The 26,038-nt window shown below is 42.6% G+C and overlaps 1 protein-coding gene across 1 annotated transcript in view; it reads right to left on the bottom strand.

The window, feature by feature from the left end:
• The window catches only part of HAUS3 (HAUS augmin like complex subunit 3), a 134,838-nt gene that overhangs the window by 28,211 nt on the left and 80,589 nt on the right, over window positions 1–26,038 (bottom strand). The window contains exons 17-19 of the mRNA XM_019658086.1: window positions 11,168–11,225; window positions 10,088–10,162; window positions 9,112–9,226 (exon numbers count right to left, since the gene is read on the bottom strand). Coding sequence (XP_019513631.1) covers window positions 9,112–9,226; window positions 10,088–10,162; window positions 11,168–11,225 — 248 coding nt within the window. The remainder of the gene's footprint in view (window positions 1–9,111; window positions 9,227–10,087; window positions 10,163–11,167; window positions 11,226–26,038) is intronic.

Below are 26,038 nucleotides of genomic sequence, written 5' to 3'. Positions count from 1 at the left end.
CAGGAATAAAGAGGAAAGGGATCAAGATGAACCACATGCAGCTCCTTAAAGCCTCAGCTTAGGAGTGACATGTCACTTTCGCTTACATTTTATTAGCCAGAGCAAGTCACATGCTCAGGCCTGACACCTGCTGGGTGGGGAAGCACCCTCTTCCACAGGGAGCAGCGGCCCCGCCCGCAGTCCTATCTACCAAGTTGCCTTAGAGAGACTATCTCAGGAAAGCGCCCCGAAAGGTCTTAAGCAGAAGAACAAACCCATTCTGCAATGGGAAATTCTTTTTCAGCTTTCAGTCTAAAGACGATGAGTTCAATGCGCAGCTAGTAAGGACTGGGTTTCATCTGCATTTTGTAAAACTTCTAGGGAGCCCCCTAATCAGGCAACTATGTAATGATCAATGATCGCCATGAAGAAAGATGCCCTGGGGGCCACATGGGGCTCCTGCAATGAGTCCAGTGCATTTGAAAATGCAGACACTGGTCCCAGTTCTGTCTTGACGGCTCCCAGCTCCCTGGGTTTCAGGCTTTTATGGGTCAAATAGTATCTTTACAGGTAATTCCTAAGACTTCTTCCAAGTCTCCATTTTTATACGAGGTCAGACAATTAAGTTCCCGAACATGCCACTGTGTGCTTACACTGGCAGCACTGTATAAACAGCTCGGTAAGGTTTCCTAACCTCGGTATATCCGTGCCTCACAGCTGTGTTTATGTCGATGTGTGGCGGTGTCTTGCTGAGTGCCGTTCATTATTGTTGTTGAGTGTTTTGGTGTGCCGTCGCAAAGATGTCTGAGCTTGAATTAGAGCAACAAACACATGTTAAATTTCTTGTTAAACTTGGCAAAAGTGGAAATGAAATCAGGGACATGTTAGTCCAAGTTTATGGGGATAATGCCATAAAGAAAATGACAGTGTACAAATGGATTAAACGTTTTTCTGAGGGGAGACAATGCATTACTGATGAAGAGAGATCAGGGCGGCCAGTAATGAGCAAAACTGATGAAAACTTGCAAAATATTTGTCAAATTGTGCATTAAAATCATTGACTGACTGTGAGAAGCATAGCAGACCAAGTAAGCATCAACAGAAAAACAGTTAGGAAAATCTTAACTGAAAATCTTGGCATGAGAAAGGTGTGTATAAAAATGATCCCAAAGGAGCTCACCAATGAGCAAAAGCAAAGGAGAGTCGAAGTTTTCCAAGACCTTTTGCAGAGGAAAGACGGTGTTTTGGGCCATGTTATCACTGGTGATGAAACATGGGTGTACGACTCTGAATACGACTCTGAATACGACAATACGACTCTGAAACAAAGCGTCAATGTGCACAATGGAAGTCAGCTAATTCTCCATGACCAAAAATATTGTCAGTCCAAATCAAGAGTCAAAACGATGTTGCCAATCTTTTTTGATATCAGAGGTATTATTCATTTTGAATTTGTACCAACTGGACACACAGTTAACCAAGTTGACTGTTTGGAAGTGCTGAAAAGGCTGCGTGAAAAAGTTAGACGCCTGAACTTTTCACTAACAAACAATTCATGGCTCTTGCATCACGACAATGCACCAGCTCACATGGCGCTGTCTGTGAGGGAGTTTTTAGCCAGTTAACAAATAACTGAATTGGAACACACTCCCTACTCACTTGATCTGGCCCCCAATGACTTCTTTCTTTACCTGAAGATAAAGAAAATATTGAAAGGAAGACATTTTGATGACATTCAGGACATCAAAGGTAATACGACAACAGCTCTGATGGCCATTTCAGAAAAAGAGTTCCAAAATTGCTTTGAAGGGTGGACTAGGCACTGGTGTCAGTGCATAGCTTCCCAAGGGGAGTACTTTGAAGGTGACCATAGTGAAATTCAGCAATGAAGTATGTAGCACTTTTTTGAGGATGAGTTTCGCAAACTTCTGTCAGACTTCATATGTAATCTAGATATTCTTAAAGGTTTGTCAAAGAAATTGTTACTCTTTGAAAATGTTACTGAATATTTCAGAATATAATATCTAAGTGCCTTTTGTGTTTCAAACAATGAGGCGTTTACATGAAACAAACATTTTAAGAGTGTATTTGATCTTGCTGTTTTTTTACCATGTACTATTCTTGTCCTCTGCATGGAACATAAAAATCATTTCCACAGCAGCTAATTACGGTGTAAGTTGCAGTGCTGGGTTACTAGCACGGGTGGGTAACTAGAAATGAGCAGCATGCAGACAGCAGAAGCTTCTTAGTTTTGGGGTCCTTCCAAGAACTAATGCAAGCTAATAAAATGCAGGAAAGACATGCAATGGATGATGTGGACATGAGCATCTCAAAAGCTGGCTTTATGAGCGATCAGCTTAACACGAGTCTCAAGAAAATTATTTTCTGCCCTACTTGAAACCTTCTTCAAAAATCAGTTGAGCATGTTTGTGTGGGCCCATTTCTGGCTTTTGTTTTTCAGGTCCACTGGTCTATGTGTGTGTTCCTCTGCCAACACCATGTTCTCTTGGTTACTATATATTAAGTCTTAATATCGAGTAGTGATTCTTTCTGCTTTGATCTTTGTCAAGATCATTTTAGCTATTCAAGGGCCTGTGCCTTTTCATATGAATTTCAGGAGAAGCTTGTCTATTCTAAAATTTGCTTGGGTTTTAATAGGAATTGCATTAAACCTAAGTATCAATTTAAGGAAAATACACATTTACTATGTTGAGTTTTCCATTCCATGAACACAGCATGTCTCTCCATTTATTAGATTTTGGATTTCTTCATCAGCATTTTGTAATTGTATTTATTTTTAAAATCTTTATTAGCATTTTGTAATTTTAGACAGAGCGATCCTGTACATATTTTGTTAACTGTATACTTAAGTATTTCATTATCTTTGGAGTGACTGTAAATGGTATTGCATTTTTAATTTCAGTTTCTGCATGTTCATTGTCAGTTTATAAAGTGCAATTGATTTTGGGGTGTTGATATTGTGTCTTATGACCTTGCTGAATGCATTTACTAGTTGTAGGAGTTAAATATTTTTTCTTGTATGTTCTTTGGGACTTTCTATATGAACAATCATGTCATCTGCAAATAGAGACAGTTTTATTTCTTCCTTTCCAACCTGTATACCATTTATTTCTTTTTCTCGCCTTATTGAGTGGCTAGACTTCAATATTCCATATTAATATGCTGTCCCTTGCCTTAGGGGGAAAGCGTTCAGCCTTTCACCATGAAACATGCTGACAGCTGTAGGTTTTGTTGTAGATGTTCTTTATCAAGTTGAGGTTGTTCCCCTTTCTTTCTAACTTCCTGAGAGTTTTCATCATAAATGGGTGCTGGAATTTGTCAAATGCTTTATCTGGGTCAATTGATATAATCATAGCATTTTTATTCTTCAGCTTGATCATATGGTAGATTACATTGATTTTCAAATGTTTAAGCAGACTTGCACACCTGGAATAAACCCTACTTCAACATGGTGTGTAATTATTTTTAGACATTGTTGGATTTGGTTTGTTAATATTTTGTTGAGGATTTTGCATCCAAGTATGTGAGTGATATGGTCTGTAGTGGGGTTTGTTTTGTTTTACTTCATATCTCTTTGTCTGGTTTGGGTATCATGGTAATATGGGCCTCACAGAATAAACTGGCAAGTGTTTCTTCTTCTTCTATTTTCTGCTTGAAGTTGTATACAATTGGTATTCTTTTTTTTTTTTTAAGCTGAGCCATCCTGCCACCTGTTGACAGCTCAGCAGCTGCTCAGTTTGGGCCGGGAATCGAACCACTGTTGCTCAGAGCTCAAACTCTTGAGTGAGCTCTTAACCAACTGAGCCCCTCGGCCGGCCCTGGTATTCTTTTTTTTTTTTTAATGTTGAACATTGATTAGTCTCTTACTATGAGTTAAACACTGAAATAAATGCTTTTCATACTTTTATTATTCAATTATATACTATTATACTCACACTAAAAATTTAGAACCAGTCTCGACATGGCTTCTTTTTCATATCCTCAGTTATAGGACTTCTGATCTGCTAGTCTTCAGATGCTTCTCCAGGTTGATTTTTCTATAAAGTAGTTGTCATTTTAATGTGGTCATGGGAAGAGGCAAGCACAGCGTTTATCTTCTCTGCCATCTTGACCGGAACCTAGTTTTAATTGGTGTTAATTCTTCTTTAAATGTTTGGTGAAGTACTACAGGTAAGACATCTGGGCCTGGGGGTTTCTTTTTCAGGAGCTTTTAAATTACAAATTCAATTTCTTCAATAGTTATAGCAGCACTATTAAGGTTATTTACCTCATCTTAGCTGGGGTTTGGTAGTTTGTGGTTTTCAAGAAATTGGTCCATTTCTTTGAAATCGCTGACTTTTTTAGCATAAAGTTGTTCGTAGTTTTCCCTTATTATCCTTTTGGTGTCGGCAGGATTTGTCCTAAAATCCTCTATTCCATTCCAGATATTGATGATTTGTGTCTTCTGTTTTTATTTTTGTCAGTCTTGTTAGAGTTTATCAATTTTATTGATTTTTCAAAGAATTCACTTTTGTTTCATTGACTTTCTCTGTTGTTTTCCTACTTTCAATTTCACTGATTTCTGCTCTTATCTTTATTATTGCCTTCCTTCTCCTTGCTTTGGGTTTATTTTACTCATCTTTTTCAAGTTTCTTGAGATAAAAACTTGATTATTTATTTGAGATTTTTTTCTTCATTTATCACTTGAGCATTTAGTGCTATACATTTCCCTCTTTATAGCTGCTTTAACTGCATACTTTGCCAGAAACTTTGACAAAAATGTTTGCTGTGGGCCGGCCGAGTGGCTCAGTTGGTTCAGAGCTCGCTCAAGAATGCGAGCTCTGAGCAACAGCAGTTTGAGTCCCTGCCCAAGCTGAGCAGTCGCTGAGCTGCCAACAGGTGGCAGGATGGCTCAGCTAAAAAAAAAAAATGTTTTGCTATAATATTTGGCTAGCAACAGCCAGAGCAGCTTTGAGCCCACTGAACAAAAGGCATGCTTGTCATTTATGCACAAACACTCATCTTGAATCACAGATTCTTTTACACACTACAAATGAGATATCCAGGGCACTATTCCATCAAAGCACTAAGATGGCAAAAAAGCTCAAGAGTGAACCAAATAAGTAAAATACTCTTCCTGTCTAAGCAGGAATCATCTTCTAAGACTTTCCATGCCTCTGGAGAGAGGGCAGGGGTGCTATTAACTCTATTACATGCCTTAAAAATTCTATATTATCTTATATCCTAACTGGATGAAAAGTGAAACAGAAGAAAGGACTTCTTCTGGGAGGAAGTACAGAAAAGATCGAGCTCTAGAGGAGGGAAGAGACAAAGATAAACAATAAGTGGTTAGTGCAAGAAAAGATGCTCATCATATGTAGTCATCAGGGAAATGCAAATCAAAACCACAATGAGATACCACTCCACATCCTCCAGGATGGCTAGAATCAAACAGATAGATAATAAAAAGCATCAGCGAGAACATGGATGAATTAGAACCCAGACACTGTTTGCAGGAGTGTAAAATGGGGTGGATATTTTGGAAACTAGTTCAGTAGTTACTCAAAAAATCAAATATTGTTGCCAGTGTATTGGACATTTTAAAATGGTTAAGATAATAAATTTTATGTTATGCAATTTTATCACAATAAAAACAATTAAACATAGAATGACTATATGACCCAGCAATTCTACTCCTAGGTATATGCCCAAGTGCAATGAAAACATGTGTCCACACAAAAACTTGTACATAAATGTTTACAGTAGTAGTAGTATAATAGCCAGAAGGTGGAAACAACACAAATACCCAACAATTGGCAAATGGGTACACAAGTGGAGTATTACTTGCTTTTTTACACTAAAATATATAGAACACGTTATTCCATATAACAGAATATTATTTAGCCATAAAAAAGACTGAAATGCTGATATATGCAAAAACATGGTTGACCCTTAACAGCATTCTGCTCAGTGAAAGAAGCCAGACACAGAAGGTCACATATCGTATAATTCTAGGTGTCCAGAACAGACAAATGTACAGAGACAGAGAGCAGATTCGTGGTCTCCATGAGGAGGGAAGAATGGGGAGTGATGGCTGAAGGGTGTGGGTTTCTCTTTGGGGTGACGGAAATGTTCTACAATTAGACAGCAGTGATGGTGGCAAAACCTTGTGAACGTACTAAAAACCCACTGTACTGTACACTTTGAAAGGGTGAATTTTATGGTATATGCGTTAAAGCACCAGGAAGGGCATTTCCCCGGGAGCAGCCAGCCGGGCGAAAGCACTGGGCCTTGGAGGCGCCGGGTCAGTGATGCCATGCCGCAGGTCGGCACAGATCCCTGCACAGCCTGTAAGCAGGGTGGGGGTGGGGCGGGCCGTGCTGGCTTTGGGCCTTGGTGCCAGCCGCGCCCTGAAGAAAGGTGATCACTGTTTTAGGTGGGAGGAGTTCCAGGCCTCACACTGAAAGGAGAAAAGCCCAAGTAGGTAAAATGAAAGTTTGTTCAAAAGAGCCAGACAGAAAGCGCCAGCAGTGAGAAAGAACAGAGATATGTGTCGACTGTTTTGTGCCTAACGAGTAAATGAGGGCCTCAGTGGGTTGAAGATTGGATTTCCCTATAGGCAACCCTGGAGAGTTTTTTTCCCAGTAGAGCGGAAGGTAGAAGTCAATAAGGGACATTAGCAATGCCAGGATTGCAGTGAAAATAGAGGGGCTGTGGATGGGGGTTGCCGTGCAAGGCTGTGCTGGCTGTGCGCCGCACTACTGCAGGGGTGCCAGCCACCCTGATGTCAATGTGTGGCCTTGCCTAGACGCGTGCAGTGCACAGTCCTGATCCTGGCGCTAGAGGATGTTTCGTCCTTTGAGGCAGGAAGCTTTGAAGGCTGGTAGGGGACATACAATGACATACCAGGCAGCGTGGAAGGGAGTTCAAGGGCACAGGCCTGAGGACCTCTACTTTGTCATTCAAGTAAGAGGGGAAGTTCTCTTTCAGGATTAAGAGAGAAGAGAAGACATTTTTGGGAGATCAGAAAAGATTGGAGCAGCTGACCAGACAAAAGTGGAGACCACTCAGGGTCCCTGTCAGGTGGGGTGGCTTGAATTGAGAGTGGACGCACTACCACCACTTTGTGGCTTTCTCCAGCACCTGGATGGTGGGAGGTAAGAAAATGGACAGTAAGGACCCCGAGGGCTAGAAACACACAACAGGGAGGAGAGTCCAGAGCAGCACCAGGTCCTAAGGGGTGGTCGACGGGCTGAGCGGAGAGGCCAGGGGGTCTATCGTGTCTTCTCTTACCCAGCAGGCCGGGCTGAGCGCCCAGGACGGGACAAATGCAGAACACCCGCCTGGCCTGCACTGTACAGTGTGAGCTCAGTGTGGCCCACGACCCCGCACGGTGTGCTAAGTGGCAGAAGCACGCACAGGACAGGAGCTGGGCTGCCAGAGGGTGGGAGCAAGGCCAGTGGGAACAGGGGTCAGAGGGAGGAGCTGGGGTCAGAGAGGACACCCATGCCACACCTCGGAGAGATCCAGGTGTGAAACAGCCTGTGAGGCAGGCTGAGGGCTGAGGCGGGCCAGGGTGGAGGTCAATGTACTTAAGGGCAGTGTGTGGGAAGGGCAGGGAGGGAGTGACAGGAGGAGACCCCTGGCCCATGCCGATGCTCAGAAGCGGGACAGGCTGAATTCCATGTCACGCGCTCATCCGGGACAGACCCTCGCTGAGTCTCCCACACCTGCGGTTATAGGCAGGGATAGAGAGAAGCGTGGCCTGGTCCCTGGAGCTGACATTCCAGTGGAAACAGAGGAATACGAGCAGCAGCGAGGCGAGTGGTGCTGAGGGCAGGGAGGGCAGGCAGTCCTCAAGGGAAGGCCACGGCGGGTCAGGTGATGGGTGAGCCTGAGCCATAGGGACCTTTGGGGAAGAGCTTCTGGAGCCCTTGGGAGGGAAAGGCCCGCCCGGTGGCTGGAGAGGGGAGGCAGCCAGTGCAGTGCGGCCAGCACCTGCACTGGACAGGGGGATGCGGCCCTGCCCTGGTAGGGCTCACATGTCTTCAGAAAAGACAGTGACAATGACAGAGAGGTAAGTGTACGGGAGGGTAGTGCAGGGGTTCGAGAACACAGAGGATCGGCCCGTGTGGAGTGCCGTCTCTAGGGTGACTCCTGAGGGTGATGAGTGATAAGGAGAAGAGGTGGGAGGGGAAGATGAGGAGGTCCACAGGGGGAGCAGCGGAGGGAAGGGGCCGAGGGGGAGGGAGGCTGGCGCTGCAGCAGCTGGAAGAGGGGGGGTGACAGCAGGAGCAGAGGCCTTCCCGAAGGCGGCCTCCCCCCCCCGCCCCCCCCCACGGCCCCTCGTCCTCCGTCCTCCTCGTAGTGGAATTGGTTCCCAGCAGTGATGTACCTGCCTGGTGAGAAATCGAGGCTGTGCCTCTTTGTTCTAGAGCATTCCCTGCACCAGCCTCCTTTGGGGCTATGCCAGCTGCGCAGCCCGCTCTGGAAAGGCGGTATAAGGCGTCTGCAGCTGCTCTGGCCCAGGCCTTACCCCTCCTGAGTGAGCGCGGGAGGCAGTGGGAGGCGAGCCCGCACCTTCCTCGCCTCTTGCTTCAGAGACAGGCAGCATGTACTTGACACAGAAAGACAGGCCTTGGACAACACTGGTGAGAGGCCCGACAACCCGCGGCCAACTGCCTCTGGAATTCTCGTGTGTAAGTCACTGTGGGGCAGGGGCTGTCCCCTGTAGCCTAATGCGCTCCTGGCCCATGATGGGGTAGGGCAGGGCTGCGTGGACGTGACAGTCCACTCTGGAGCAGGAAGCACAGGTGCCCGCCACCCTGGCTCTGCCCATCTGAGGGGTGAAGGGGGGGGGGACACGGGGAAGCGTGATTAGCACTTTTCATTTTCCCAATATTTTTATTGCATTCTTTAGCAATCGGCTTCTTTATTTGCTGTGAAGAGCTATGGGTTTTCATTATTAGGAAGCTCTTGGCATGCTACTTATCTACTCTTTTCGAGAAGATTAACTGCTAGAGAAAAATACCATTTCTTTCTTATGAAAATAGCCGTGGGATAACTTCAGGCTTTTAAAATCATGCAGGCATTCCTGCAGATCTGATAACAGTGTGAACTCATATCTCTTACCACTGTGAAGTCAGGGTAGAAAATACATCATCTCTTTCAGATTCCTGGAATAACTTCAAAAGCTCTGGATCCCCAGATAAGTGCGCAAGAATGCGCAATTCAATCTGCGCAAAGTCTGTTAGACAGAGGTGTGCATTAATTCAGAATCCACCAACAACGTCCCTCATTGTCGCTACCCACCGCCAGCCCACCCTCAGCCTTCCCTCCCCACCCGGCATAAGGTCAGCACCCCTCCTGCCTGCCAGGGTCCTGTGGCCTTAGGGCCACTGGCCATCCCCATATTTGCAAGTCCAAGAGACCACTTCTGCCTTCCATGAGGAACAATGCCTCCAAGGTGGGCTGTATCCATTCATCCATTCATTCTGTACATCAGAGTTTTAGAAAGGGCCTGCTGTGTGCTGGGCCGTGTGCCTGGGAGACATGGCGGAACAAAGCAGACAACCGTCCCTTTCCTTGTGAGCCTTACATTCTAGGAGGGAGCAATTTGAGTGTATGTTAGAAGGTGAGAAATGAAGTGACAGACAGAGAAGGAGGTTGAGGTGCAGTGTCGGGAGTGCTGTTATGATCAGGGTGGTCAGTGTGCACCTCACGAGGACAGTGACATCTGAGCAAAAGCACAGAAGAGGCGAAGTGGGGACGAGGGCTTCAGGCAGGGCCTGGGGGTCTGGCCGGTTGTAGGGGTACAGCAGAGTGGCCAGCATGGCCAGAAAGCCATGGGGGATGAGGACAGACAGGGGGAAGAGGGGCAGGCTGAGTGGGACCGCACAGGGGTGTTGGGGTCCTAGATATGGCAAAGTGAGGGGCCCTGGGAGCTGTGCGTAAGAAACCTTCTTCCTAGAAATATCTGCCTTAGGGCTTATTTTAAAGGATGAGTTTTAGAGGTGCCTTTGATTATTCAATTTCTAAATGTTTTAACTGTATGGAACGCACAGCGAGCCACACTGACACGCGAGCCTCCCTACCAGGGCTGGCGTACCTGCTGCTAGGAAGGTGCGGCCTTCGGATGAGACAAACATGGCCCTCGGGGAGATGGTGATTTCGCCTTCTTCACCTGAATCGTTATTGCAACAACGCTTGGTGAGCATGGGCACGGGCTGATCCGGAGGTAGTCCTCACACAGTTATTTTAACATCATGCTAAAGTCAAGGGGGTCTAGATTTTGGGTTTTTCTGAATTTTTTATTAATGTAATTTTAAGATATCATGTGACTATTGAAAGTAAATTGATTTTCTGTTAAGATTTTCTGCTCTGTCTAGAATGTTTTTTTTTTTTTTTTTTTTTTGAGCTATCCTGCCACCTGTTGGTAGCTCAGTGGCAACTCAGCTCAGGCCAGGCATCGAACCGCTGTTGCTGAGAGCTCAAACTCTTGAGCGAGCTCTTAACCAACTGAGCCACTCAGCTGGCCCCCCTGTCTAGAAATCTTAATGAAGAACAAGTCAACCACCAACCCTGCACTTTATTGTAGTGAGAGCCCGAGAGGCTGGCTGAGCCTCAGAGGAGATGACTGGAGGGCGCGCGTCCTAAGATGCACCGCCGAGCACGTGTTAAGGGCGGCGGGGCAGGGTCCCGGGGTCTTGTATAGGCAAGGTTTGTGCATCTGAAAAAGGGCTACTCGTTAGGCTTCATTGTTCTTTTTCAGATTTGACTATTTTCTTTTTAAGAAACGCAAGCACCAGTATTACAGTGAAGTCGCTTAAAGGAAGGAAGAGGGCTGTAAGCTTTCATAAATACTTCCAGTCATTTTCGGACTTCAGTAAAAGCCAGTTCTATTGTTGTTTTTCTTTACTGGGGAATGGGTTGGGGAAGCAACAGTAGGAGAGAGCTACTGTCTGTATAGCTATCATCTCCTTTAACTTGTGAGCTTCTGAAAGGGAGGTACCACGTCACTTCAGCTGAGCTTTATTTTTCACAGTGCATTTAAATCCCGATCATGCAAATACAGAGAAGAACTTCAGGAAAGCAAAGCAGTTAGGTACATAGAAAAACAATCACAATGCTTGTAGGAATTTAAAAAATGTTACCAAGATGTTAGCAAAATAGAAAAAAAAAGTGTTACCTTTAAAATTTTGAGGTTTAGTAATCTGAATTGGGTGCTTGGAGATACCTTGGATATTCTGTAAATAATAAGAGCAGAATAGCTTCAGTTGAAATATCTACTCAAATTAATCTGTACATTTAAGGGTATTTAAAAGGTGTCACATTTTAGTAAACGTTAACCAAACATCTAATGCCAATGTATTAATATTATGCATAAGCATATTAATACTTAATACAGCTGTATGATACTGAAACCTAATTTTATGGGTGCATCAGAAAGTGTATCAGCAAACGTCAGAACAGTTCTTTTTTACTCTAGACTGTGACCGTATCGTAAGTACATACAGACACTCTTTGAGCAGCTGCCTAACTTACAAACTCAGTTAACTTAAAAATTCCTACATAACATGCTAAACATAGATGTCTGTAAAATTTGTCTACTGTATTTCCCTTTAAAAACTGACTGGAAGATGAAAATTCTGGTCTCTCTGTCCCGATCACTCCCTCCTCTTGTGCTCTTGGCACTTGGTACCAGCCTAGGGCTTCGTGCTTGCAGTGTGCTCCATGGAAGGTGGGAAATGTGTCTGTATCCCCTGAAAGCTGCTGGCACCGTCTGTCAAGCACCTTCACACCTTTACAGCTTGGGGCCATAGTAACAGGTCACAGCCAGGTGCTGAAGAGCTGGCCAGCCGGCCTCGAGCCTGCTTCCACTAGTCAAACCATGGGAATTCCTGTTTAGTAGCCTTGATGTCCTTGGCAGGACCTTGAACAGTGACACCTGCCTGTCTGGCAAGGGAGCTCCTTGGGCACGGGACTATGTCTGGTCCACTGTGATACAGGGCAAACCGCTGAGCATCGCAGTGACACGTTTTAGCGCCCCTGGGAGGCGGGAAGGCAGGCATTATCACCCTCACTTTCTAAGGTAAGGACACTGAGGCCTGGAGAGAGAGTTTTCTGTACATTAGAATCACATGATACTGAAAAAAATCCCCCAAATACCACCCCCCCAAATATTCAAATGATAAGCTCATAACGGAATAGAGATGACAGAAAAAAAGAGCCAGTGAATTTAAAGATAAGATGGATAGAAACTATCCCATGTAAAGGAGAGAAGGAAAATATTGGGGGAAAAGGTGAACAGGGACCTGTGGAATAGTATCAAAAGCACTGTGTTATTTTAGCTCCCAAAGGAGAAACAAAAGATTTGTGTCGGGGGGGAAAAAAAAGGCTAGAAACTTCCCAAATTTAGTGAAAGACTGTTTTTCAGATTCAAGAAACAGAACAACTCTAAACAGGATAAATTAACAGAAAATCAGGCCCAGGAAACTCATAATCAAACTGCCAAAAACCAAAGATTAAAAAGAATCTTGAAAGCAGCCAGAGCCACAGGACATGCGTGCAGAGAGCAGCCCTGTGAATGGCAGGCGTGGTGCAGACCACCGGCCGCGAGGCAACACATTTCCTGGGCAGAACGGAAAGAACTGTCCACTCAGTGCCAACGCTCCAGGGACAAGGGTGAATCAAAGATATTCTTCAACGAATACAAACGAAGAGGCTCTGTCATAAGGAGACCTGCTCTAAAAGAAGGGCTAACGGAAGCTCTCGGGGTTGAATGGGAACTGTCTCCAAAGGGAAACCTGGAACCTCAGGGATGAAGAATGAACAACAACATAGTCCATATCCGAATAAATATAACACGCTAATTTTTTCAAAGTCTTTGAAATACAACTGTTAAAAGCAAAAATGATCACAATTCCTGTGGATATTTACAGTGTATATAGAGATAATGCATATGATAGTTATAATAGAAAGTGGTGAAATTAAAGGTACTTCAACGGCTTTTAAAGGTTTTTTACAACTTACTTGAAGTGGTAAAATATTAAATCTAAAAATACATTTAAATTTAATATGTATACTATAATTCCTATAGCAATCACTAAAAATATTATACAAAGAGATGTGGCCAAAAATTCAATGTATAAATTAAAACGGAATTCTAAAAATTATTCAGAGATTCAAAGGAGGTAGGAAAGAGGGAACACAGGAGCAAAAAACAGAAGGGACAAACAGAAAACTAAAATGGTAGACCCAAATCCAACCATATCGATAATCACATTAAATTTAAATACTTTAAATACACCAATTAAAAGACAGAGTTTGTTAGATTGCACAAATACAGGGCCGGCCGAGTGGCGCGATGGTTAAGAACTCGCTTGGGATGCCAGAGGGTCCCGGTTCGGATCCCACATATGAGGGCCAGTGACACTGCCCTCTACAGCTAAGATGCTGAACAACAGCTCAACCTGGAGCTGGGCTGCTGTGAGTCGCCGGCGACGGCGTGGGCTGCAGTCCCTGTGGCAGTGGGTTGCCATGGGCTACCGTGTGTAGCCAGCAGCAAGCGTGAGCGGCCAGCAGCCGCAGTGAGCGGCCGTCCAGAAGCCGGCGACTGATCTGCCTCGCCTGGGAAGAGTGCAATGATGGTGCCAACTTGGGCCAGTGAAGCAACGTCCTCCACAACTAGACTGAAGAACAAAACGACAGCAACTTGTCTGTCCCCCTTCCCCCAATTCCCCAGCACTGTTCCCATCCCCCCAATTCCCCAATAAAAATCTTTAAAAAAAAAAAAAAGATTGCACAAATACAAGATCCAACTATATGTTCGCTACAAGAAATCAACTTTAAATATGATTTAGATAGATTAAAAGTAAATGAATAAAAAAGTAAATGAATGATACGCCGTACAAACACTATTTAAAAGAAATCTGCAGTGGCTATATTACTATTAGACAAAGTAGAATTTGGAATAAGGAAACTTACAATGCGTAAAGAGAATATTACATAATATTCTCTAAAAGGTAAATTTACCTTTTTATAAGTATAATAATTCTAAATATGTAGATCTCTAACAGCAAAACTTAAACATACACAAAGCAAGAACTTTAGAACTGTAACATACAACAGACAAATCCACAATTACACTTAGAAACAAACACTCCTTCGCAGGAACCTGTGGAAATACAGAGATAAAATCAGCAAGGATACAGAAGACCTGAACGATACTGTCAACCAGCTTGACCTAATTGCCATTTATAGAACCCTGTATCCAAAGATAGCAGGATGCATATTTTTTTCAAGTGAACATGGAACACTGCTCGAGATAGGCCATACATATAATAGGCCATAAAACAAGACTTAGGGAATTTAAAAGAATTGAAAACATTCAAAGTATGTTTTAAGATCATAATGGAATTAAACTATGAATCAGTAACAGAAAGATATTTTAAAAATTCCCAGATATTTGAACATTAAACAACATACTTCTTAAGCCACGAGTCAGAGTAAAAGTATCAAGGGAATTTACAAAATGTGTTGAATGGACTGCAAAAGAAAATACAGTATCAAAGTTTATGGGATGTAGCTAAAGTAGTGTTTAGAGGAAAATTTTCCGCATTAAATGTTTATACTGGAAAAGAAGAAAGGTCTCAAATAAATATCTAAGCTTTTACCTTGAGAAACTAAAAATAGAGACAAATTAACCACAATGCAAGTAACAGAAAACTAATATAGTTGAAATTAATGAAATTGTAAACAGAAAAGCAACAGAGATAAATTAATGCCACCCAAAGCTGCTTTTGCAAAAGACCAATAAAGTTAATAAACCACTACCCAAACTGTTTAAGAAAAAAAAGTAAGGTAAACATGATCAAGTTCAGGAATAAAAGGGGGATATCACTACAGATCACACAGACATTAAGGACAGTAAAGAAACACTATGAGCTATGATATGTCTATAAATTCAAATTCAACAAGTTTGATGAAGGGGGCCAATTCCTTGAAAGACATAAACTACTAAAGTTCACTCAAGAAAAAATAGAAAATCTGAATAACCTACATCTATTACAAAAACTGACTTTGTAGTTAAGATCTCTCTCTCTCTCTCTCTCTCTCTCTCTCTCTCTCTCTCTCTCTCACACACACACACACACACACACACACACACACACACTCCCTACCTCCCCAATCCCAGATAGTTTTAATGTTGAATTCCACCAAATATTTAAGGAATAAACAACACCAATTCTATACAATTTCTACCAGAAAATAAAAGAGAAGGGAATTCTTTCTAACTAATTTTATAAGGCCAGTAATATCCTAATTGCAAAACCAGACAAAAACATTTCAAGAAAAGAAAACTACAAACCAATTTATCTCTCATGAATATAGACACAAAAATATCCTCAACAAAATATTAGCAAATCAAATCCAGCAATAGAAAGAATCCATCACAACCAAGTAGGATTGAGCCCACAAATCCCAGCAGTGGCTGGTTCAACGTTTGAAAATCTATCAATGTCATTCACCATATTAATAGATTCAAGAAGAAAATTCACACAATTATCTCAATAGATGCAGAAAAGGCATCTGACAAAATTAAACATCCATTCATAATAAAAACTATTCTCAGCAAACTAGAAATAGAAGTGGTTCTCTAACTATGGCAAAAAGAATCTGTGACAAAACCTAAAGTTAACATCTTCCTTAATAGTGAAAGATTCCATGTTTTCCCCTTAAGATTGGATACAGGGCAAGGATGTCTACTCCTAACACTTCTATTCAACATAATACAGGAACTCTCAGCCAGCACAATAAGGCAAGAAAATAAAAAAGGGCACAGTACGAAAGAAGAAACAAGATGACCACCAGTCACTGCAGACGTGGCTGTCTGGGTAGAAGACCCTATGGAAATGTCCTAGGGATAATAAATGAGCTTACCAAGATACCAAGATACAAAGTCAACACACAAAAATCAATTCTATGTCTACATGTTATCAGTGAAAAATTAGACATTGAAATTAAATAAATGATGCCATTTATAATAGAACCCCAAAATACAGAGGGTGCCAAAAAAATGTATACACGTTTTAAGAAAGGAAAAACTATTAAAATTGTGATACTCAATATATACCAATAACAAAAGATGAACCAAGTCATGTTTGACTTCTGCAATTACAAGAGGTGCTCAAAGTGGTTCCCATCAGTGTCCAGACACTTCTGATGACGGCGAACTACTGCTTGAGCGACGTTAACCAAAGTGTCTACTTGTATACATTTTTTTGGCACCACCGGTATTTAGGTACAAATCTGTATAATGAAACCTACAAAACCCTGATGAAAGAAATCAAAGAAGCCCTAAATAAGTGAAAAGATATACCATATTCATAGATTAGAATACTCAAAATCAATGTGCCAATGACCCCCAAATTCAACACAATCCCAATAAAATCCCAATAGAATTTTTCATAGCTATCAGCAAGCTGACTCTATAATTTATGGGTCATAGATTTAAATGTGAAACTCTAAAACTTTTAGAAAAAACTTAACATCTTTGCGATTTTCGGCAGGGAACCTCGTGACAGTGGGGCGTACGCTGCCTTATGAGGCTGTCACCCCACTGCCTTCCTGCACTTGCACCGCCTGGGCCTGTCACTGTCGTCCGTCCAGCGGCAGCCCTGTCTTTCCCAGCGTGTCCTTGGAACCTCTGGAATGACAGTGAATGGCAGTGTCCCTCACGATAAAGGCCACAGCTGGCCCCCTTTGTCCTGATCTGCACGTGATGACAGCTCAGCATCTTCTGAGGCCATATGAAGACCCTTGATAGGGTGTCGGGAACCAATGAACGCAGGCTCCGAGGGCAGGGCTACGCCTGTGGCGTCACCCCAGGCCTCAGCACCCGTGACCCTTTCTAGCACATAGGAGCAAGCAACAAATATTAATTGAATGAGTGAAGTGAAAAAGAAATAATTTTCACAATAACCCAGCAGAGAGGCATTATTTTTATCATTCCACAGATGAGAAAATTGAGTTTTCCAGAGTGACATAACTTGCTAGAGCTGCACTGCTAGTAACTGGGCTGGGATTTGAACTCAGGTCTGCCTAAAACCAGGGCTCTACTGCCTCCAGGGTTCTGTCAGTGCCAGGTGTTTCCTGAGATAATTTTTCTTAAGAATACAAGGGAAACAAAACAAGTAAAAACCAAGGCAGCAAAAACATAGGAAGGACAGTTGGTGAAGAGAACAGAGGAAGGGCCACACGGACATTCCCAAGATGGCCGTTGCCACCGTGCTCGACCTGATCTGAGCCCCAAGGGCAGTGGGGGGTCCTGTGGGTGGCTCAGGTGGCCTTGGCGCGTCAGCCTCCCCTGGAATGCTCCTCTCCCCCGCCCACCGGCCTGTTCCTCCGCCCCCTATCGCCTCCCTTTGGTCATCAGCGCCTCCATCGGTCCCTCTGACTCCCCTGTGCTTTTGGTCCTTCCCCCACTGTATTTTCCACACTTTATCATCTTCCACATCATGACTTATTTAGTACGTTTCTTGTCGGTCTCATGCCCTCCAGTGCCCCCGGCTCCACGGGGGCAGAGGTTTTGAGTCCTTCAGCGTGAGCTCCTTGAATTGCCTGGCACACAGCAAGTACTCAATAAATGTCTGCTGAATGAAGGAAGAGGAGTGGCAGGGAATGGGGTTGGAGAGGGAGGTAGGGGTCAGACCACCAGGAGCCCTGGGGGCGAGGCGAGGAGTCCAGACTTTACCCTGCGGGCGCTACAGACACATGGAGACTAAGGGGCTACAGCACTGGGCTGGTGCCTGAGAGCTTGGCCTGCTGCTGGACGGGGGGCTGGTGGACCCCCCTGGAGGGGGCGGCTGAGGGCCAAGGCGGGTGGGATGAGACGGGCAGCAGAGCAACGCCCTGGAGGCAGAGCCCACGGGACCTGTGACCAGCTACATCCACTGGGTTCCTGCCTGAGTGACGGGGGCAGAGGCAGGTTTGGCATAAGCTGGCAAAATCATTGGGACTTCTTTTTTTGAGGGGCCTGCAGGAAAGCTGAAAGAAGAGGTTTGAGGGTGGCGACAGGGCAGCGGCAGCTGAAGCTGCTGGTGAGGAGGAGCACATGCAGTGAGTGGCTCAGAGGAGGAAGAGGGAGCTGGGAAGGGGGACCAGCCGTCCAGGTGGCTGACCCATCCAAAGGGACAGGGACACGGGCAAGTGGAGGGGCAGAGCAGCAGGGTGATTGGGTGGGCAGAACAAGGGGCCAGGCCACCAGGGAGAGCACGCCTCTGCCCGGCGGGAAGGGCACACAGTGGGCCCGCAGGGCGCTGGGGCAGTGTGACTCCAGATCACAGACTCCTCTCTTCCTGGGGCTCTTTGGCCCTGGTGTCCGTTTCTTGTCATGATTCCCTGGTAAGCCCTGACCAGTGCTGCACAAGACAAGATGGAATAAAATGAAAGCAGCAGCGTGCACTGCATGTAGTGGGACGTGCTTGTAGAACACTGTGATGGGGGTGCCCCAATAAAAAAGAGGTGCACTAGAAGGGAAGTACTAGAATGCTCCACTCCCACTGTGACGTGATCCACGGAGAATGAGGGTGGCTCATATCTCTCGAGATAGAACTAGGAAAATAGTAAATCATTAAAAGTATAGAGATTAAAAAATCTCATTTGGGTTTCAAATAGAGATACAAATTTAGCAATAATGATATGATTTATGAAAATCTTCTAATAAATATTTTGATAGATATTTAAATGGTACTGTGTGGGAGACATTCATCAGTAAAGCAGGAAAATCACACCTCACAATACAAAGACAATGGAAAGACCTTGTCTGGAATGAATTTGAATTAGCTGCTGTGACATTTCCATAGGCACTGCTGGAAACAGGGCTGAAATAAAGTGTCAGGGAAGGGGCTTCTCTCTCCATGGGCCGTGCAGTCTGAGCCCCAGGACCAACGTCCTAAGAAGCTTTACCCAAGAGCAACTTAAGACCAGCCAGCACGATGGAAGACAGAACAGAACACTTCTTGTTAGAACTAAAAAGATAGATCATAAATAGCTTTTACCTTTTTATTGCATTCAAAGGGATATTGGTTAAACTTATCTCATGTAGTAGGTTTAAAATTTGTAACCCTTATTCTGCTGATCACAGGAAAAAGCCACGATCCTGCCACTTGTGGAGGATTCTGGCTGCTTGAGACCATGCGGCACTGTCTTTTCCCTTTTCTTTAAGATTTTCATTAAAAGCCCCCATCTTTAAGCTGCCATCAGAACCCCTCTTCTGGCCACAATGACTAGTTCAAGGACGCCGGCCTGTGGCTATTGTAGACAGATGCTCGCAGATGCTTGCTGAGGGCGCCTGTGGAAGATGCTGCCTCCTACTTGTCTGGAAATTACAAGTTCATCCCCACTGGAGAGGCACTTAGGAGGTATCCCCAAGACCTGCTGGCACGCTGAGGAAGAGCAGCTGAGAAATGGGGGGCAGAAGCTGGGCCGGCCGGTATAACTTAGACCGCCAGATCAAACCTCACACACAGCCCCCAAATAATTAATATTTACGTAATATATAAAACACTGGAGGAAATTCCTTTACCAAATGAATACAAGTTGTAATGCTGTCTATTATTCCCTAATATGTTCCCCCAATAATACATCAGCTATATTTAACACTTAACAATTAACAGTTGAGTCCCCAATTCTATTCATTCCTTCAAGAACATTCAGTGTCTGTCTGTCACCTGGTAGACACTGTTCATTCTGGATGAAATGTCAAAATAACTCAAGGAGCCGACAGGAAAAGGAAAGCAGTGACTAGAGCAAGGGAACAGCGACATGGCAGGTTAAGGAGCAGGCACTCTGGGAACGCACATCCATAATGAGCCTCGCAAATTTAGATCGTGTGAGAAGAACCAACCGACTGAGGGCTCAGGGCCGAGAAACAGGCGCAGCATTGATCAAATCCACACATGACCAAGGAATGAACACATCGTTGTAAGTTATCCTCATAACTCACAATAACAACAGTTACAACAGTCGGTCATCCAAATGGAAAAATAATGAAATCTCATCTGTATAAAAAGCAAATTCCAGGGGATTACAGACCCAATGTAAAAAGCAAAACTCTAAAACTATTAAAAGAGAATTAGAGTATCTTTATGATTTCCATGTAAGACAAGATTTCTTGAATGAGACACAAAAAAAGCACTCACCACAAAGAAAAGACTACAAATGTGACAATATTAAAATAGAAAACATTTGTAACTCAAAGACATAGAGTAAAACATGAAAAATCAAGACAAAACCAAAAGTCAAGCACAGGCTGGGAAAAGATATTTATATAAATGAACAAAAGATTAGTATCCTAATGTATAATCTTTACAAATTAAGAAGAAAAGGACAAACCACTAAATTGAAAATGGGCAAAGGAGATAAATAGGCAAGTCACTGAAGAAACCCAAATGAACAATAAGATGAAAATACACTTACCCTCATTAGTAAAGAAATGCAAATTAAACCACAATAAGATACAAAGTCAGCTCATCAGGCTGCCAGAAAGTAAGTCTGGAAATGCTGACAGCAGGGGCATCTGTGGAGCTGTGGGTGCCGCGTGCTACACGAGTGGGAGCTGCCCGCCCTCCCCTCCAGTGGACAGCACGCGGAACCTCAGGAAAGCCGGGCAACGCTATGCAGACTCTCACACGTTCAAGCATATTCATCGCAGCACTACTGTTTTATTCTTGCAGCATTGTTTCCAATAGTGAAAAACTGGAGGGCTGTCCCAGTGGCGCCGGTGGTTAGGAGATGGCTTGGGACGCCAGCTCTGAGCAGCAGGGCCCCGGTTCGGATCCCACATGAGGGCCAATGATGCTGTGCCCTCTATAGCTAAGATGGTGAACAACAGCTTGACCTGGAGCTGGGCTGCCGTCAGTCGCTGGTGACGGTGTAGGCTGCAGTGGGGCTGGCTGGCAGTGGGTGTGAGCTTTTGTGAGCTGCCATGAGCCGCCGTGAGTGGCCGTTCAATGGCCAGTGAGCAACTGCCTCACTCGGGAAGAGCGCAATGATAATACCAACATGGGCCAGTGAAGCAGCGTCCTCCACAACTAGACTGAAGAACAAAAGGACAGCAACTTGTCTGTTCCCCTTCCCGATTCCCCAACGCTGTTCCCCTCCCCCAATTCCCCAATAAAAATCTTTAAAAAAACAAAAAAACTGGAAAATATCTAGTGTATTTGTATAATGAAATATTTATACAGTAGCCAAGATAAATGAACGAGAGCCACTTCTGTCAACGTGTGGATAAATCTCAAAAATACAATGTTGAATGAAAACAGAAAGCTGCGTAAGGAAAAGTACAATATGATACCATTTATATAATGTTTAAAAATGGTACAAAAACCCTACCTGTTACTTAAGGAAATATATTAAATGCGATGATACACTATAAACTTGAGATAGAAAGGGGAAGCAATTTGAGAAGAACACACTTGGGAAAAGATAAACAGAGGCTATAAATGTGTCCCGTAACGTTTAAGCTTTTAATTAAGCAGATGATGGACACACGTCCATTCATTACGCTGGCTCCACACCTTTGTCACAGGGAAAGGGGCCTCTAACTGAGCTTTGTTAGGAGCCAGATGCCTAGGTGGGATGTCAAACAGGGCTTCCTGATGGACATGTCTCCCGCGCTGATTCTGGAGAACTAACCAGGCAAAGAGGCTGAGCTGGAAGAAGATGTGTTCAGGGACCTCATGGGACAGAAAAGGTATTTAAACAGATGTAACCAGAGCAATGGCTTGAAGGCAAGGGAAAGCACGAAGGGTGAAGGAATCATAGATTCTATCAAACCATTAACCATCATATGACAGAATCCTAATTTGGCTCCAAAGCAGCTAGATATCAAAGAGCTAGTACAAGCATGCTAACAAAATATTGCACATGTAGTTAGAAAAATAAAGAAACTAAGGGCAAAAAGACACTCATAAAACAAAAATTCAGCTAAATATGCCCAGATTTTAACATTTCCAGTCAATACATTAAAAAACTGTAACATTAAAAGGTGTTTTAAAAAATACTAACCTAGAAGGAGAGGGACTTAGGATACTAAAGAACTCATAAAAATGCAACTGAAAGGTCAGATACTTTGAATTATAAAATGTTGATAAATTCTGAGCCAGTATCACGAGTAGCATTGCAGTGAAATGAGGACATTGACAAAAACGGGCCTTGTCATTGCAGACACACTAGAAGGGACGTCTAAAGCCACACCTGATAAGCAGGTATTAGATGATGGAGAAAGGGTAAGAATGTGGCCCCTGGCAAGGGCAACGAGAACCGAGGTCCTCAGCACCTGCCCAGGAGAAGGCTCTGGAAAATGCGAGAGTTCTAACAGGGACACACCAAACAGGGCCGACAGGCACAAACCCTAGCATATCCAAGTCAGGGCAAAGGAGAATTCAGACAAACAAAAGACATCACGACCAATTTGTGCCGAGGGTGAACAGCGTGACAGTAGGATTGGGAAAGAGGCATGGCCCACACTGTCACCATGCGGTCATCTTGATGATGATCCCAAATCAGATGACTTTGAGACACTGGAAGACAACTCAAGAGTGCATCACACATCCAGTTTTTCATTCAATAAATACTCAGTACCTTCCATGCTCCAGGTACAGAGCCAGGCCTGGGGGTATGGCAGTGAGGCAGGCAGAAAGGGTCCCTGTTCTCATGGAATCTACAGTCCAGTGAGGTAAACAAGCAGTTAGAACACACTGTGATAGGCATCACGATGGGGGAAGTACAGAGACTATCCAGGAGGACACTAGACCGCTGCTCTGATAAATCGAATATTGATTAATGAACTGCTCAATGCTAACAGGACATAAAGAATGCAAGGTTTTAGTTGGAGTAAATATCATTAGATGCAAGCCTCTACTTCCACTTGGGCTGTATACAGTTGAAAAGAAAGTACTCCCATCCCAATACTGAGGAAAAGACAGATAACCCATAAAATTATCCCTTGCTTCAGCCCAGCAGAGCTGAGTGTCCAGCAGAGAACTGACCAGTGCCTACATGTGAGGAACCACAAAGGCAGGGGAAGAGCCATCCAAAGCGATTTAGAAAATAGTGCAGGATCCTCTCATCCAGGGCCAGGACGAGTTCCTGTTCCCACCAGGCATTCTTGGAAAACTCGTAGTTCATGGGACAACAGATAGAATGCTCATGCAGGTCTGAATAGTTAGCTAGCCTTAGATGAAGCACTTCTTCGGACCTGCCTCACACATGATAAAAGCAAGACCAGAAAGCAGTCAACTGTTGCCAAATAACTTCACTCATCCCAGAACAAAGCTCAGGAATGTTTACAGGAATGCAAAAAGGTCCAACACCCAACAGTGTAAAATCTACAATGTTTGGCATTCAAACAAAGAATACCAGGTGCACAAAAAAGCAGGAAAATGGACCCATAACGACGATAACCATCTACTGAAACTAACCTATAATACAATGGACATAGACGTTGAAATTACAGACAAGAACATTAAAACAGAAAACAGTTATTATAACTGCATCTAAAATATTGAAAAAATTAAGTAGAGACATGGATGGCATAAAACAAGATCCAAACTGAATTTCTAGAAATAAAAACTGATTTTTAATATGAAAAAAATACTCAGTGGGATTAATATCAGATTTGACATGACAAGAGAAAAGATTAGTGAACTACAGGACACAGTAATTGAAACAGAAAAAAATAAATACAAGGAAAAGAAGAAAAATGAGTATCAGTGATCTATGGGAAAAATTAAATTGACCTAACATATGCAATTGTAAGTGCAGTTCCCAAGGGAGAGGAGAGAGAAGAAACAGAACAAGTATGTGAATAAATAATTGCCAATAATTTTCCAAATTTGATAAAAAACTATAAACAGATCTAATAAACTCAATGAACCACAAACACAGAAACATGAAAAGAATTACACCAAGGTACATCATAATCAAATTTCTCAAAACTAGTGATTATAAGAAAAATCTAATAACAGCCAGAAAAAAAAGACACATTATAGAGAAACAGAGATAATGATGACAGATTTCTTATCAGAAACAATGAGCAGAGAGTAAAGTAACACCTTCAAAGTACTGAAAGAAAAAACTTTGAACCAAGAATTTTATGCTTCACAAAATAACTTTCAGAAACAAAGGTGAAATAATTTTCAGACATACACAGACCCACACTGTAAGAAACATTAAAGGGTGTCCTTTAGGCAGAAGGAAAATGATGCCAGGTAGAAACCTGGATGTACCCAAGAAAATGGTAACCATGGGTACACATTCAAGACTTTTAGTATTTAAATCTATTTAAAAGATCATGATCTATTTAATCAAAGCTAATAAAATATGTTGTAGAATTTATAACATATATAAATTAAAATATATGACAATAATAGCATGAAGGCCAGGAGAAGAGAAATGGAAGTATGCTGTTGAAAGGCTCTTATACTGTATGTGGAATGATATAACATCACTTGAAGATAGGCTATGATAAATTAAAGATGTATACTGTAAGCTCTAAATTAACCACTAAAATAACATAGAATTATAGCTAATATATAAGAAAGATAAAAGAGAATCATTAAAAACTCAATGAATCCAAAAGAAGGCAGAAACAGAAAAAAAGGGGACCAAAGAACAATTGGGATAATAATTAGAAAACAAATAGCAAGATAATTGACTTCAATCTTATTCTATGAATAATCACATTAAATGTACATGGACTGAATATCCCAATTAAAAGGCAGATACTGTCAGAATAGATAAAAACCAAGACCAACTATATGCTTCCTACAGTAAATGTACTTTATATATTAAGAGACAAAATAGTTTAAATAGTTTAAGAGTAAAAGGATGAAAAACGCCATGCTAACACTAGTCAAAAGAAAATGCAGTGGCTATTTTAACATTAATATTAGATAATATTTTGATTAGTTTTATTATTTATAAAAATTTTAATGTATTACCAGGGATTTAAAAAGGTTGTTTCCTAGAAATAAAAGGGTAAATTTATCAGGAGGACATAACAATCCCTAACAACCAAATCACTATCAACACTATCGACCAAATTGATTCACTGGTATTTATAGAACATTCCATCCTACAATAACAGCACATTCTTTCAAGTGCAGATGGATACAACATATCAGAATTTATTCAATGCTAGGAAGCAGTACATGGGGACAAATTTATAGCAGTAAGTGCCTGTATCAGGAAGGAAGAAATGTTTCAAATCAATAAACTCAGTTTCTACTTAAGAAACTAGAAAAGAGAAAGCAGATTAAACCCAAAGTAAGCAGAAGAAAGGGAATGATAAACATCAAAGCATAAATCAATGAAATAGAGAACAAAAACAACAGAGAGAATCAATGAAACCAAAACCTGATGTGGGGAGAAAAGTGAGAAGACACAAATTACCCATGTTAGGAATGAGAGAGGTGACATCACTACACACATTAAAAAGAGCAAGGGAATGTTATGAACAACTTTATGCCAATAAATTAATAATTTACATGAAATGGACAAATTTCTTGAAAGACAAACTATCAAGGTTTACTCAAGAAGAAACAGATAACCTGAAGAGCCCTGTCTATTAGAGAAATTTAATTTGTAGTTAAATACCTTCCCACAAGAAACCTCCAGGCTCAGATGGCTTCACTAGTGAATTCTATTAATCAAGGAGGAAATAAAAATAATTCCACACAAATTCTTCCAGAACCTTGAAGAGGAGGGAATACTTCCAATTCTTTGAGTTTAGCATTATCCTGATACCAAGACCAAAGACATTACAATAAAAGAAAATTACTAACCAATATCCATCATTAAAATAGATGCAAAGATTCTAGACAAAGTTTTAGCAAATTTAATCCAACTATATATACAGAGGGTGTCAAAACAATGTATACAAATTTTTTTTTTCAAAGATTTTATTGGGTAATTGGGGGGATGGGAACAGTGCTGGGGAATTGGGGGAAGGGGAACAGACAAGTTGCTGTCGTTTTGTTCTTCAATCTAGTTG

This window comes from Hipposideros armiger, unplaced genomic scaffold, assembly GCF_001890085.2.
Source record: "Hipposideros armiger isolate ML-2016 unplaced genomic scaffold, ASM189008v1 scaffold_282, whole genome shotgun sequence".
NCBI lineage: Eukaryota > Metazoa > Chordata > Mammalia > Chiroptera > Hipposideridae > Hipposideros > Hipposideros armiger.
The sequence above is the reverse complement of the archived record's forward strand: the minus strand, read 5'-3'. Positions and strand labels throughout refer to the sequence as shown.